The sequence below is a fragment of the Anguilla anguilla genome, chromosome 4 (assembly GCF_013347855.1).
Source record: "Anguilla anguilla isolate fAngAng1 chromosome 4, fAngAng1.pri, whole genome shotgun sequence".
Lineage (NCBI taxonomy): Eukaryota > Metazoa > Chordata > Actinopteri > Anguilliformes > Anguillidae > Anguilla > Anguilla anguilla.
Genome location: NC_049204.1, coordinates 31,689,380 through 31,706,618, shown reverse-complemented (window position 1 = coordinate 31,706,618; position 17,239 = coordinate 31,689,380). Strand labels below are relative to the sequence as shown.

The 17,239-nt window shown below is 38.4% G+C and overlaps 1 protein-coding gene across 6 annotated transcripts in view; it reads right to left on the bottom strand.

The window, feature by feature from the left end:
- The window catches only part of ntng1a (netrin g1a), a 107,218-nt gene that overhangs the window by 46,282 nt on the left and 43,697 nt on the right, over positions 1–17,239 (bottom strand). For all 6 annotated transcript variants that reach the window (XM_035412607.1, XM_035412608.1, XM_035412609.1 and 3 more), the window contains exon 3: positions 11,204–11,847. In XM_035412607.1, coding sequence (XP_035268498.1) covers positions 11,204–11,847 — 644 coding nt within the window. The remainder of the gene's footprint in view (positions 1–11,203; positions 11,848–17,239) is intronic.

Genomic DNA, 17,239 nt, shown 5'->3' with positions numbered 1-17,239 from the left:
GCCAACTCGCAGAGGTGGGAATTTTCTTCCCTTTTTTACCTTCACGGTTCACAGGTGTAGCGCTTGAGGAGGTTTCAGTGCAGGGAATATCCAATTAGAGGGAGGCAAAAATGGATGTGGGCCACACTGTTCGACCTCAGTACCACCACTTCGTTGCTTCAAAATCGTCATTTTCATCCGACAAATCCCCCAACAGCTACTTGACTCCCATGTGCCGAGGTTTTTGTCAGTTATCCAGGAGGTAATTCTCTTGTGTGTGGGGTACTACAGACATAAAACAACTGAAAATTGATTGTTGAAAGCTGATGATTCCTATGCAAGAGAAACATGCAGTTTTGCTACTTGTTCAATCCCTGTAATGAATGGTATCTTCAGGAAAACCAATGTGAAGGCTAAAGATTCAAATAGCTTCCATTTCAGAAAGTGCAGCTCCTTATATTATATCCTTTCAAATCACTGTAAAGTATTGAAAACAGTTTTGGTCAATTAAACCATTTTTATAAAAAGTACATTATTTATTTTAGTCAAACAATTAGTATTACTACATATGAGTTCAAGATCTGGGTTTCCATATTGAGAAGATCCACACAATGTTACAAACAGGAATATTACTACATTATTTAAGTTCCCATCTCAGCAGTGTATATTTTGCACAGTTTTCTCGGACTAAATCAAACTGTACATTTCCATGCAACACCTCACATTCTAAAACCGTGATTATTAAAAACCCATTTGGCATACATTTCCAGACACTGTGTCTATGGCAGCTACAGAGATGTAGTTGAAATACGTGTGGGGAGATCAAAGTGAACCCACTGTGAGAATGGTACGCTACTGTAATCACTGTGCTAAAGTCACAGGGGAGTCAAGGTCAAAAATTTCAAATCTCAATGTGGAGGAAATGGACATAACGTCTCCTTGAGATTTGTGTCAACAGGGGAAGTGCAGATTGACTGGTCGAAAACTATCCATCAAGCAGAAAAAAATAAATCCCCAAGTCGGGTAACTGAGGACTTCTGCAGTTATGAAGGTAAATCCTTTACTGAAGTTTTGTTAACAACTCCTAAATCCTAAAATCTTTTAATGCATTCTTTGAAGAGTCAGAGGCTTTATTTTAGAGATGGTGATGGAAAAGTTCAGATTCAGAAGGTAGATTCAGGCCAGTGGAACTGATGTTGGATCTTCTTTCCCCTGAGGGATGGAATTTCACAGATGTTGAGAATAACTGATCGGGCAAGTTTAAATTTTTACAGATTCAATTGTTTTCTTAGCTAAGAGGATGTAAGAAAATAGTGTTTGTAGATAATGAGATGACAGAATGATAGATTAGATGCCGGAATCAACTGGGTGTGTAATTGTGCACCGCCTCAACAGAATATTAATGGTTTAAAGGTTGATGATGATTTTCATACAAAAACATGAGATGAAATCGCTCAGTGTAATGTGAATGTGATGTATAATGACACATACATGCTTGGATTCTCGTAAATAAATAGGTCAGAGAAGATGTATCTTAAAAACCTGAGTAGGTCATTTGAAAGAAAATTGAACTATTAAATATGTGCATAAATTTAAACAGCTCACTTTGTGTACTCATTTGTAACCAAGGCCTATCATATAAGAAGATAAAGATTTTGTTTGAAATAAAGCATATTATCCCCATTAATATTCGGATAGTAACATACTGTGCAAATATCAGTTTTACCGGCTGGTTTTATACCAGGTCATGAGATATAAACAAGCTGCTGTTTATTACAGAAACGCAAATGTGGAAAGTGCAACACGCACTGTGAGTATTCACAGTAAGAAACTGAGAGTGAGGACAAAAGCCATGCAAAATGGCTTACTCATGTGTGGGGGAAAGAATCATGGAATTAGTACAAATGGATTATATGTCCCCTGCTTCCCAGCCCTAGCACAATCCTCAAAGAAGAAATGAAACAGATTGACTTTTGAGGCCCTTCCAGCTCAGTCAAGTGGGAATTTAGGTTGAACAATTAATCATTTTATCACCGTTCAATAAGTAAAACAGGTGCCTTTAAAGCAGGAGTGTAGTGGGTCTTTAGTCAGACCAAAGAAACAAAACTGTTTGTCCTTGCTTTTCGTTTACAGTAAATATGCTGCACAAATTATGTTCTTAATGGGGTCACCTGATTTAGCGTGAGGGAGGCAGAGTTGTTCAGTTGATGCCTGTATTTGGAAATAAAGGTGCACGAATTAATGTTTTCCTACCTTGCAAGCATTGAACCTACATTATCAGGTAGGATTTCAGTCATATGACAGCACATGATGTTCTACATGTCCACTGCGAGGTGCTCAGTGATAATCTGATTGTCAACGGTGCTATCTTGAATAAAACGTGACTGAAGCTAAAAAGAGAAATGGGTAAAAAAACTATGAGGTGTGTAGCCAAATAATAAACAGCAATAGCTGGCTGTCTGTTTGTGTAAGAATCAATGTGTGGATAGCATCAGTGTGTCAGTGACACCATGAAAAATGGTACATTTCAGGACTAAATGATTTATTGTAGAACCAATTGTGCATGCAGTTGCCCAGTGAGTCTATTTGTAAGAGCTGAACAGACTATTTCTGTATACTTCAAACAACAATGCATTTTTGTTCTTTAATTGAATAAATGACCTCCATAATAAAGATTAAGAGGTCAAAATTTACAATATGACTAATAATTTACATTATTAAGTCAGATATTTGAAGCAAATACAGAACGTTTAAAAAAATAATTTTACTTTCCATACTTTTTATTTTATTATTTAATAATACATATTCACTGGAAGTGCTGTACCTTTCTGTATTCTTCAAACAGAAATCCTTGATGTTTCATTTTTGTCTTTTAAAATAATGGATGACCTCTAATAGAATGACAATGTGGTACAATGTGAGTAATATTTTGCATTATTCCATATAAATATTATTATTTTATTATTTATAATTATATAATTATAAATGTTATTTTACTTTTTATAATCATATTCATCTGCATGGATGCGTTTTTTAATAAAATGTACAGAAAGGTAAATTACCAATACATAATTCATTCATGAATTGCAGCTATTTATACCTTTTCTTATTTGTTTCTGGTTCATAAATAATTTGATTATTTTTATTCTTTGAATATTATTTTGGTGTGTTACTAAAACTATCCCCCAGCCCATGCAATTTAACAGTCCTGATTTAGATGCCTATATTATTAATCGTGGTCACAATAATACATATTACATATATATCATAAATAGACACAAATCTTCATCCAGTACAACACATTCTGTGTTGTCATAAAATGATTGCCAAATTGCATTGTCACATCATAATTATATTAAATGTGAAAGAATTAAAGCTGTTTAGTAAATAAGTATCAGTTAGTCATTAGCTTGTGTTTTCAGTACTGTGTCAAAAAATGCAATCTGAACACACTGTTACAGAATGTGAGTAATTTAAACATTTCTAAACATCATTATTTTAATATATATGACAGTACGTGGCAATATGATGTACATTTCCAATTTTAAGAATTTCTGGTCCTTGATCAATTTTTATAGAATTAACAGCACACATAATTGAGTCACTGATGAGCCATTTTGATTTAATTCTTAGATGACAACCTCAATGAAATGTCCAGGGATTAGCAGTGTAGCTCTGCACTGCAGAATAGACCTTTCTTGTCTCTAGACATACCGGCATATTATTCAATGCATAAATGGCTATTGCATCAGGTTAAAAATACCACTATGCTGTGAATGTTAAAAACAACATGTTAAACAAGCATAACCCTTCCCTCCCTTATCCCGGAAACACAAAACACCATGGTACTGCAATAAGGAAAATTTGCACTTCATAGGTGTTTTTCCTGACTGAACATATGGAAAGGTAGCATAAGCCAATGCATTGCCACTTGTGTAGCATAGTTTAATTTAGATTTTAACAGGCTGAAACAGCAGCTCAGAAATCTCAATAATGTAATTCTGAGAAGTGCTTGAAGTGAAGTTGAGACGGAAATCGGCTTTTGATAGAAGTACATCTTTACATTAAATCAAGAGGCTTCTGAAAAGCCAAAAAATAAGAAAAGGGGGGAGCAGTAAATAATGTTTCTCCGGGTATGTTTTAAAATGGGCTTCCACATGAACTGTTAAATCTCCAAGTTGATATTTTAAAATCAACAGCCATTTATTTTGGAGTAGACACACTGTCAACAAAGGGTCAAGAACACGTTTTTAGCAGTGTACTATGAGTGAAAGAAAGAAATAAACATTCATCTAAAATAACAGACAGTGATGAAATATGATCAGTACCAGCACTCATCATTTTTTTGGCCATCACTGCCTAGGTGCAGACCCCCGCTTTCATTTTCAGAAAACTATTTTATTTTCATCTTTTTGGGAAAAAATGTTTGATAAGAATTACTAAAACCATACCGGCGACATGGCACATTATTCAACTGCAAGTATCCATTTTAAAAGGGTAAACTGTGGCCATAAAGGGATGCACTTGGTCAGCAACAATGCTTACAGTAGGTATGCTTTGGCATTCAAATTATACTCAATAGGTATTGATATGTGCCAAGAAAATATTCCCCACACCATTACACTGCCACCGTTAGCTGGCACTGTTGACACAAGGCAAGATGGATCCATGGATTCATGCAGTTTATGCCGAATTCTGACCCCACCATCTGCAGATATTGAGATTCTTCAGACCTGGCAATGTTTTTAAAATTCAAAACCATCCGTTTTGGTGATCACATGTCTACTGCACCCTCCCCTTCCTGCTCTTAGCTGACAGGAGTGGAACCCGGCATGGTCATCTGCTGTTGTAGCCCACCCACTTCAAGGTTTGACGTGTTTTGCATTCAGAGATGCCGTTCTGCATGCCACTGTTGTTATTTCAGCTTCGTGAAATATCTCCTGATTTCTGATTTTGTCCATCCCCCTGGCCACATTTAATAAGTGACCTGCTTTGCATTACATTAAACTTTTCAGTCAAGTTCTTCGTTTCAAGCCACTGTGCAAGACTTAATGTTCCTCAAGTCTGATTCCCATCCCAATCATATAGACTAGTTCACATAGTGTCTTATGATGAGTTTTCAAATATAAAAAGAAAAATATTACTAAATTATGAATTGATCCACATTTGAACTAAACTATTTTTTAATTACGACCACTTTCAAGTAGATATAAAAAGTAATATGTAATAAATTACTTTTTTAAATGAAAAGCTAAATGTATCTGACCAGTGTGAAGGGAAAGTAAGCATGTGTTTTATGATGCAAGCAAGGTTTTTGCTTTAACTAACTGCCCAGAACTTTTTCCATAGTTTTAAGGGTTATGCATTTGATTGCACAACTAGTGTTGCCAGACATCAGGTTTCCGTCCCCTGGTTGGATGGTTATAAGGAGACCCCCTCCCCCACCCCCCGGTCTGACAGCTCCCAACATCATTCGCGAGTACGCTTCCAGCTGTGCACGATTCTAAATCTGTTAACCCTATGCACTTGTACCATAGCTACCAAAGTAAAAGTTTAATATTTGCATGTTCCAAATGACTTCAAGAAACAGACAAAATAAACCAACAAAAACATCAGCTAGGACAATTACACTAACTGCGGTCTGCCCAACTAAGACGTTTGACCGATATACTAATGTACTGAAACATTGGTCCCGTTCTTTCTCACACACAATCAGTCACACACTTCCAAATCCACATGCTTGCAAAATGTTTCTGACTGATGATAATGTAAGTGTATTTTTTCACGTCATTACCTTAGTCTACAATATTCTGAAGGAAGCGAAAATGATAAAACAGTCATTTACTTTGATCTTTCCTATAAATATTAGCATGTTTTCTTTGTTTCCTAACAACATCACTGGCCACAGTCACATATTAATATATGTTAACATGGCTGCTTACAGCACTGTTAATTTAATTACAAAGCAAAAAGCCACTGGAAAAGCCTTGCCCATGTGATAAACATAGTAGGCTGGGAGCCACCTTTGAAACAAGAGAGACTGAACTCTATTTACTGAAATACTCACGACAGAACATTATGAATAGATCTGAGGTTAAAAGGCTGATTTCGGTGAATAAACTACAACTAAACTGAGAAATTCAGATAAAGGATAAGCATAGTGTTTAAGCATAAGTTCTAAAGTTTTAAAGTCTTAGTCTAGTTTTAAATAATCGTTCGGTAATAAAGTCTTTTTAAATTATTTGAAAATACATATTTTGTGTTACAAATTACAAACGGTTACATTCTAGTTACTTAGTAGATGTTCTTATCCAGAGCAACTTGCAAGAGAACATATGTGCATTCACCTGAGTTAAATGAGCAACAGTGCCAGACCAGGGGATTCCATTTTATTCTATTAGGTGAGGTCTACTGATTAGAACAGACTCATATTAAAGGTTAGTAGTTAGTAGTTTTATACTAAATTAATATAAATTTCAAAGGTAATTAATTTACTGCTGCGCTGTGATTGGAGGAAACCCTAGATCCATATATGAGGTAGGTAACTTAGAGTCATACTTAATAACCCAAACTAGTACTATACATTAAATAGTGAATTTATTTCAACCGCATACTGTCCATGTGCTGTATTTGATTCATCGCATTCTATATGTTCCGTTCATTTTGTTTGCTAATCTCCAGGAGGGAAATAATTTACTAACTATCCCACAATGGGTAAGGTAATCATTGTTCTTACAGTAATAGATAGAGATAACGATAGAACGGGAAGCCTTAATATGCTAAAATAGACTAAATGCAGAACTGATAAAAATGTAGATGCTGTCAGACAGCTACTGTTGGAACAACCTGTATTATGCAAACCTGCTAGAAGGGATATAGGGGTCCAGTGACTCATGCTGAATCCCCACCTGCTCGCCCCATGGGAAATTGCTCTCACAGTATCGGGCAGATTAGAATGTTGGGTTAACAAGTTTACCTTTCCGTGCGATGCAAGAAGGATGGTGAGGAATGGATGCACAGTTACTTACTTCAGAAGGAAGACTAAAATGTGAACTGTTTTGTGAAATCACACATTACCTCAACTCATAGGGAGCACTGAACTCATTAGTAGTGCTGTAAATTGAATTCTGAGGATGTCCTGAAATGCCTCTGGGCTAGCACGGTTATACCTAAATGGGTTATTATATATTTTTTCTACTGTATTTACTTTTATGCTTTAAATGTGTTTTCCCCCATTATTATCTCCCCATTATTAAGTGTGTTCCTTCAGCAGTACCTTTTTGTACTTTAAGCCCATTAGTATTTCAATTGAAATGGACAGATAAGACACTCTTACCATTAGGCTGCTTGAAAATGGCAACAGATCAATAATGACAACAATTTTTACAACCAGCAACTAAACAGTTGGATAAGCACAGCCTTGTTTTACAACATCGGGGGTATTACCAATTCTGTGGCACGGCTCACTGTAATAATCACAAGCCGGTACAACCTTTTACTGGGAACTTTATTACAGATATGAACTTCATTAGACCCCAAGCAGAACAGGCTGACTGACGCCAAAAGGATTGCCATATACCCACAGCCTAGGTCAAATACTTCTATGTAGGCATAAATATATGCAAGGCAAATGTAGAATTACTGCTCAAGAATTTAGATCTTTGTCTGACATTTGGATTGCTGTGTCCCTGCAGTCCATAATACCTTAGTCTCTCTGATTTAGCCATGACTCCTCTATGGTTATCATGGGAGATCTAAAGCAGACTCTTCTAGTCGTGAGATTAGTTCCCTTCTGATCAAGCAAAATTCTAATTGTTCTAATCCACCACTGCACTCTGCTGAATTCAACTTTGGATGCATCGTGTCTGAGCTGAGGAGCCATGATCGCTGGCATTATAACTAATGATCCCACCGTGAACCAGCAGGAGCCCGAAGTGCAAGTTCAATTTTAGAAACCAAGGGGAAAATCTTTTATTCATTTTGAAGTAATAACTTGGCTTGCAAAGAAAATTCTTATTTTTTTATTTCCTGTTGCAAGTCTGGAGCCTCTGAATGCTTTATTAAAAAACCAAGCAACTTAACTGCTGAATACTATTAAATATATTACCCATTACATTATTTAGGATATTTTTGCTGTTCTCATGAGTTGTCCTAAGTCGGTTAGGACACGTGGCATGCCCTGATGCATTTGCTGCAACCTTATGTGCTTCATGCCAGCCAACAAATTGCAGACTGACACAGTTCCTAAATTAAAGCAAGATATATAGTCAAAAGGAATTACTTTAATTAAGGATCCTGCCAACAGTGGAGTTCTGTAAATGATTACAGGAGGAATTCCCTGACTGGCAAAGAGGATGGTAGAAAAAAATCTCTTCAATGGGCTATTAAATCTTTGCACTAATAGGACTGTACAACTGCAGCTAGACAGCCTAAATGGCAGTACCTGTGGTGAACCATCGGTTGTAGTAGGCTCTACCCTTGGAGATCTGCTTCATAATGAGCCCTCATGGATAGGTGAAGAATGTAAATGGATATTTTAGAATTCCGCCGCTGGCAGTTTACATTCGCGGTCCATTTTTTCAACATTTCTAATGCTTTTTAGAAAGTTTTTGGTATGCAGTTTGCACTGTATTAAGCCCAATGTTTAAATACACAAGCTTCAGGTTACTGGGGATCAGTATAGCAAATCTGAAACAATGTCACAATGATGCCCTTGTCAATATTAGCCATGTGCCATGTAGTCCACAAATCTCAATAGTTAATGATAAAAGTAAAGATATAAGTGTGAAAATTAATCATAAATTGTGAAAGCCTTATAAAACATATAGTTTATATGACACCTTGATGTATTTATTCAGGTGAGTCTGTTCTAATTCAGCTGTATGTAACACCTTTACTTGACTAACACATTCACTTCTGCTAGTGTTGGTTTTTTAATGAATGCTTTTTAAAATTCAATGAAAAAGCATGGGCCAAAGTGTGAAACAGAAAGCAGTCTTTTGCTAGGCTTTATATTTAATAAAACAAATGTGTATTTGTGCTCTCGGTGGTTCCATGTCATATAGTGAGCTCCATAATATTTGGACAAAGACATAATTTTTCTTTATTTGGCTCTGTACAACACAATTTTAAATTTGTATTGGTTTATTGGTGCTGAGTATCTTCTCTGGTGATGCTCTGCCAGGCCTGTGCTGCATCCATCTAAAGCTCCTGCTTGTTTCAGCGGCTAGTTGCCTTAGGTTTTCTCTTCAGCATATGAAACACATGTTTAGATGGACTCAGATCAGGGGACTGACTTGGCCAGTCAAGTATTTGCCAATTTCTGGATTTGAAAAACCCCTTTGCTGCTTTAGAAGTATGTTTGGGATCATTGTATTGCTGTAGGATGAAGTGCCATCAAATGAGTTTGGAGCATTTTCTTGAATGTGAGCCAAAGCATAGCACCACCCACCAACATGTTTCACAGATGAGGTGGGGGTGGGGATGCTCAACTCTGATCCCCATGTAGAGCAGCTATTTTGTGTGTTTCCTCGTTTGATATTTAGCTATTCTGGTCATTTAGTTAAAACTGGAATGTAACAGAGTCATGTGTGGAATAAGTAACATTAGCAGGCCATAGGTACATTATTGCGAGCTAATACACTTGTAAAGGGAATGACTTTTTCAAATACAACATAATATGTATATGTTCATGGCTACGGATAACTGGTACTGTATGCAAATTGTAGCTACCTAATCTGACCTATGTTCTGTAGTTGTTCCAATGTCCTTTGGTATGCAGGTATTGTTCATTGCTTCAGATAAAGCTGCTACCAAACAAAATGTAATGTAATATTACATTGTTATATTCTTGAGTTATAGAGTTAGAAATAAATTATTGAAACATTTTGATGTTTCAAGTTATGCTGTTTTATAATCAGTGAACCCTGATGAGAACGAGAGACGTTATTAGCTTTGTTAGTGAAGTAGCTGTAGCTAGATAGCATGCATGCTATATCAAATTCAGTCCCCCTGATTGAAATAAATGCAGGTGAACTCTCGATGCCTGAGCAGTTATGATGAGTTTTATCATCAGTGAATTCTGATGAGGACAGGGAGTCTTTGTTTGCAACTTTGTTATCTTTGTTAGTGAAGTTGGCTACATGTAGCTAGATAGCATGCAATTCAATTCACTTTAAATCAGATTGAAATAAATTCTGGCAAATTACTAAATTAGCTAAATTACATTACTTACAGGTCCAACAGGAAACAGGCCAAGTCCCATGGCGAACTTCAGCTGACGCCACCAAAGAAAACCAATTCTAAAGTTGACTCTAGTTATTGAATGAGCCCTGTCAGCATGTCTTTTTGCTTCGCTGTAGTCATTGCAGGAGCTAACAAGATATCTGATCCCAAACCACATGCTCTGTAGCCACACCCACCCCTCCCCACACAGAAAAGAGTGCCATGCCCAGAAACGTCCCATAGACAATTTAGAATAACAAATACAGGTAAAAGGCGCAGGAATTTTGTGAAACTAAGTAAAGACATAAATTGCCAGTGCATCATAGATATGCCATACCATGGTTATTTTATGATATTGTCAAGTAAAAATCCTGCAAAGTCTGCCTTTAAATAGATTTTATTTCCATTTTCTCCTTTGCTTCTAATTGGATCACCTTTGTTTTAAAATAAATTGACACTGTAATAGTTACAACTTTAAAGAAGGTGTTCTGTCATTTTTGCTGTGTTACCCTACGACTACTTCGGTATCTAGTATTCAATTACTAAAACACACATGCATGTACGCATGCACGCACACACACACACACACACACAAACAGACAAATATAAATATGTGTTTTTGCAATAAATAACAGATACCTCACTTTACACTTATCAGCTTTAAAATTCATATTGTTTTGAAATTGCATTCCACCAAGCATGACTATAAAAAATGGAAACTGCTAGTGTTTTGAATCAGAACCAGTAAAATGTGAGCATCTGCAAATACAGCCAAATGCAGATGCTCAATCAAACCCACAAAAACCGTCAGTGACTAAAGCCTAGAGGTAAGCATGTGCCTGATGTTGTTTGAAGTTTCCTGTTTTTCTTTTGAGAGAAGTGATGGAATGTTCATACAATTCATTCAGAGAAGGCCATTTCTTAAGGATGAAAGGTCTGGCTTCAAATAGAGTTGAATCTATAAATTATGACAGTGAAAAATCTTTTCACAAGATCTTACCTTCCATGCACTTTGATGTCAGATATGGCGTAGAAGTATCTGGACAGGTTGTTCTCATCCACCATGGTGGCTCCCGTGGCTGGCCTGAGGAGTTTAATTCTCAGGTCTGTAATGGTGAAGAAGTCCCTCAAGTTCTTTGTGGTGTCCAGCTGTCCATACAGCGAGGCCATGTTGTGGAGCCGGGGCCCAGCGAAAAGGGCAAACCTGTCCTTGATCTCAAAGCGGACCGTTTTGTCATACTTCCAAACATAGCCCCGGGAGTAGTCCTCTGTGCAGATGATGTCCAGCAAGGTCTGCTGAGTAAGATCCTGAACTGTCTTGGGCTCCATGATGAAGGCATCCAAGCAGTCTGTGGCGTAGAACTGGTATGGCTGCCAAGTTCGACCGTAGTCCAGGGACTTCTCCAGGACCATTTGCTCTGGGCGACCGGACTCAAATGTTATTACGATGTCATCTGTCAGCTCTATAGTTTTGTTCCAGGACAGGGTGATGTTGACCAGAAGGGGCTTTGGGTATTTTTTCCAAGAGGAGGACTGCCAAAATGTTGTTGGATTTCGGCCTTCAAAGTCGAACATCAGTTCAGGGGGGTGTGCTAGCTCCTCGGTGCTAGCATCACACTCGTTATTGCACATGTACGGATTTTCCTGGAGAGGGAGAGAGACACAGAAAAGAGGGCTTATAAGATGACAATAACGCAGCTGCTTTATGAGCCTTTGTTTTGGCTTCTTTTGGGATTAAAGATGTCAGCTCTGTTCAAGGGGAAGAGTTCCAGTAAAACAGTGGAGGCCTCCACATGTTCAGAGTGGGGCTGAGAAAGTGACATGATTGTAACCATAATTGATGTGCTTACTGGGCTTGTGCACCAGCTGTGGAAGGAGGGGATCCAGATGAGAAGGTGTTATAAAATACCCAGCACCACATCTATTTTTTATGGAGTCGTTTCCCATGAACGCACATGCACAGACACAGTAAAGCCAAACCAAGGCCTCACATTTTCATCACATCGACTTTACTGTGGGTCCTGCTGGCATCATTTTTGAGAATATTTACTACACATTGTGCCAATTTAATCTGTTAGTGGGAAAACCAAGGCATTTATTGCATCATAATCATTACAATACAATTTATACTTCAATTTGAGCAACAGATTTAATAAATTGTTACTTATTTTCCCCAATAGCATACTCTAGCGGTCAGTGAAATTAATTAAAGATGTTATGTGAGACAGAAAAAAATAAATGCTTTTGTCTGCATTATTATAATATAATTAGTGGCACAACCACAGCTGAACAAACAGTATTTACACGGTATGCTCTGAAAATAATAATAATAATACAAATATATCCCCTTCTATTTCAGTGGGTAGGAAGACCTGAGAACAGCTCTAAGCATAAGCTGTAAGTTTTAGACCCAGCTTTTGTCGGATGTATCAAGCCGATGACATGTCCTCTTTAAAACATTTGTACAGTTTGCCACAAATCATTACACCACATTGTACAACAATCTCTGGGGCTTCATACCGACATCTGCTGGCCTATTAGCTGTGGGCTACGGGAAGCACTTCAAGGAGAGGCCTTTCATGAGATACTCGGCCCAATTTATCAGGACAAGATAATCCGCCACTTGATGAGGCAAGAGATGTCAGCGTCTTTGTAGGACTTGTGGCCATGGTGATTGCAGTTGTTCGGCGTGATATAAAAGGGTAGGAGCTAGTAGGGAGAAGACAAAAAAGGGGGGAATATGTTCCCACTAATAAGCTTTTACTTTACCTTGTCCTCCAAGGCAAGGTGAAAATGAAATGCTGCACTGCCAGCCATTTAACCTTCCAGCTTGTTGAGAGTTACATTAATATCCCTATTCAACAACTCCCCAAAGTCTATTCGGATGGAGAGTCTGTGAATAACGCTACATGTACATGGCAGGCAGAGGGGTCCACATTGGGGTCTGCATTTGAGTTTACTTTAATGTCGCAGGCCGAGGTTATATTTGCCCCATGATTTTCCATCTACTATATCAGTATAAAAAATGTAGGACAATTTTTATGAGTAATACATAAATAAATAAATAAATAAATAAATGAACGTTTGTGTGTGTGTGTGCATGTGGTGCTTGCATGCAGAAAAAAAAAGATATATCAAAGGACACAGGTGTAGTTGCAATCTTTCCGATCTTTCCACTCGCTCAAGTGAGCAATATTTAATGTATGCAAAAGTACATGCATGCATAAACATATAAAAATATACACTCATTAACTGCCTCACAAGCAGACGTATGCATGCAGACATACACATCACTTTTTTTCTCTCACTCTGATGCACAAATACAGATACACATGGTGTCTCTCACTAACATAAATGTAGTACAATGAAACATGCATAGACATAGAAACACACACACATTTGAAAATTCCAAGTATGTAAAATTATAATGGGAGGCAATGCCTTCCCTTACAGAGCTCTTGTCTTATAGAATAATCTCCCTTTATAGGTCCAGGCTCTCTGTCTTTAAGTGTAGGCTAAAAATGTAGCTCTTTTGTCAATCCTTCAGTTAAAGATGTCTGGGAAGGGGATATCAGGAGCATAAAGCTGTTATGTGAGCTGAGCTGATTGTGCTGTTGCCCTGCCACTGCATGTGAAAGCCTAGGTTTGCTGTTCTGTGCCATGTTGGAGGTACTGTCAGTCCAGGATCACACTAAGGGTTGTTTACAGCCCCTTTCTTCACAACTTTCAGATATGCTGCTCTAGCGTAGCACCTTTCCATATTACACTTAGGCCTTTACATATGCAACAGTTAATCTCATAATTATACAGGCCTACTGCCTAACCTCCTCCTTCTTCCCTGTGGCTTCTGTCCCTTCACCTGCCCTAAGTTCACAGGCCACTCCAGCCCATCCCTCTCCTGATTCAAGCCCATGCCATGGTGCAGTCGAGAAGCCTAGATAGACCACCCTACATATTAATATACACTATACTGCCTATTTTATCAGCAAGCAAATACCTCTGACTATTACACCGAGCCAGCCAGCAGAAGATGGGCTCCTCTATAGCTTGTTTCCTCCCAAGATTTCTTCCCATTGGGGAATTTTCCCCCACCCTCTTTTGAGTGTTTTTCTTCCCACTGGGGAGTTTTTACCTCAATTGCTTGCTTTCTGGGGGTTCAGGCCTGGTTTCTGGCCAATTTTCCTTTCTGTTTTCTCAGTAAAGTGTAGAAAGTAGAAAAATGCTGTCAAATTCACATCAAATAGAAATTAAATTAATTCACACACACAGACACACACACACACGCACTTTTGCAGAGAGACACTAAGAATTACATTAAAACCTTTCATTACAGCCTCCTCTGCTGCTCATTTAACAACAAAATACTGCCTTATGAAGATCAATACCCTCTCTGGTCATTCCAAACCAGGGCCCATGGAAAAGTGCTGAACACAGCCATTGAAAATCAATGGGAATGCTCCGTTTTACTTTACGACTCTGAGTGCTCTATTACGGGATTAATGGTTTGGCACACATTAAAATAATTGACATCACTACTGCTGTAGACCAGATCTGTAATTATAGAAGATGTTTCTATTAATCCTAATCTGATCATCAGAGACAAGGAATCAGATGAAGCCATGTATTTCACAGATGATGAGAGTCGCTTGATCATAGAGGTCATGCTAAATTGCTGCTAATGATGTCTTCCCCTCAAAACAGGCGAGGTTAATCCAATATCCTGTGTCATTGATGAAGTGAGAAAGAGCTGCTATCTGAGCACGGTATTTCTCAGAAAAGCAGTCAGCCGCACTAATCTTGTGACTGTCCAGCCCATTGATAGCGTTCTAGGTAATTTCACCAGCCGGCTACAAACGTAATATAACAAACTATGGCATTCTTCCCCTATTAAAGGCTTGTTGTTTTCTCTCCCTATTGACACAATATTATTTGCATTCGTGGTGAATTTGTAAAGCGTTTTTCTACTTTTTTTTTTCTCCAGTAGCATTGGATTGGTCACACAAAGTCACATAAAGAAAAAACAGGGATAGTTAGATAGTTAATTCTCACAGCAAGTGAGGCAAGAGAAGTTGTGCTGCTTCATTGTCTTTGTCTTATCAGATGTGGTACTACCATTGCTGCTTCTTTAAGGCTAAGCCCTTAATGTTTGATAGTACTAACACCTATAGACATGCTTTCAGTATATACTTTTTAGCGAACAGTATAGTTTAGTATAAATAGTTCCATATATAATTACCATGCAATAACAGGTTAAACAAAGGTAATAAGAGAGGGCTTAATGGAACCCCCCTCCCCCCCTCAATCCCCAAAAAATAAATAAATAAACAAATTGAGAAAAAAAACTTGAAATGTATACAGGTAAGATGGCTTTCCCTATCCCCAAAGTGTGCATCAGTACTGCCGAGTTTTAAAGAGAAGAAGATATACCCTTTCAGAATGACAGCATTTGCCTGCCGATTCACTGATAGAGGATGTGGATAGGGAATATAAATTTACCGTCCACTGACAGGAATGGCTGATATATGGGTCTAACCAATCAAACAAATCCTTTTGTGTGACAGATGTTTCTGACTTGTAACCCAGATCACAGATTGCTCCTCGCTCTACCCACTCCTCGCTCCCACCTCCCCACCCCCCCACCCCCCTTTCCCTCACACACACGTCCTCTGCATGCGTATACATCAAAATAAAACCACCAAAAGAAAGAGGCAACCAACCGCCTCTGCATTGTTTTAAATGCTCCATGTAGAAAGTGCATTTCAATACATTTCAGAAATGTATGCATTAGCCATCCCCTGTTGTGCAGATGCATATATTATCATGGAGATGGCAAATGCACACTAACAGGTTCAGCATCCATATAATCATGATTTACTTCCCGACTGTAAAAAAAAAAAACCTGGGATTTTAATGATGGCTCTGCTTAGTCTATAATTAACATGCCTGGACCGCTGAGTGAGGGATCATCTTGGGAACACAACAGTCCATTTCATTTTTTTTTACCGGGTTTCATTTATCTGTTTTCTTTCATGGGCACACGAGGAGCAGACATGCAGTGTTGTAGACATCTTGATGTGACATTTGTTTGTGGGGCATATTTGACTACATTTGCAGATGTCACCGAATGAGAATTCACACAAGAAACTTCTCTGGGATGTTGTTTACCGAAACCTTCCTGGTGACAAAACCAGAATTCAGCTCTCTGTCCCTGTGTAGGAACTGGTAAAATAAGTACTTTTTCCCTCTCCAGCAAGGTGAGGGTTAAACCCATCGCTCCTGCTTAAATGAGGCCTTGTCGGCAAGGAGAGATTTCTGGCTGCCATGGGACATGATTGAAGCTGTTGCCGGTTTCAATCTCTCCCTGCTCACGTTAACTCCTCGTGGATTCTCTTCCCTCGCTCAGCAACAAAGGCGTGCAGGCTTAACCTCTATGTGGCGTGAATATTGGAAGCTGTACCACAGATTAGAACTGGTGATAGACACCAGGCTAAATCCCATTGAGGATTACCGTTACATTTTCAAACTGCTGTGGGTCACTCAGGGGTTGTTTAGAGAGTAGCCAGAAGCTCGTGAGCCTACCTCCCCACCTCCCCACCCCCCATAGGAAACATCCTTTTTGGTGGGGGGAGGTTTTTATAATTCTGGCCCCAACCCTAGTTACCGTGGTGATACTGACCCTTCTGATGGCCTATGTGCCTGAAAAAAAAGAGATGTCTCATAGGTGAGTTGATGAAATACTGTGGGTGTTGGCAGTTCAGTGGAAATTCAATAGCGCTCTAATGCCACTTATGTATAGATGTGTTTTACTGCACTGCGGGCTACCTACTGACCTCAGAAGTTATGATGCAGGACGACTTGTACATTTAGCTGTTAAAGGCCGTGACACACAGGCTCCATGATTTGTGGGATGCTTGAAGCTTAAAACAGTTTAGGGACATCAGAATCCCTTCATCGTGCTTGTAAAAAAGACATATTATGATATTGTATTACCCTTTAAACACAATTGAAGAGCCCACTGAGAGAAAATGTTAATATG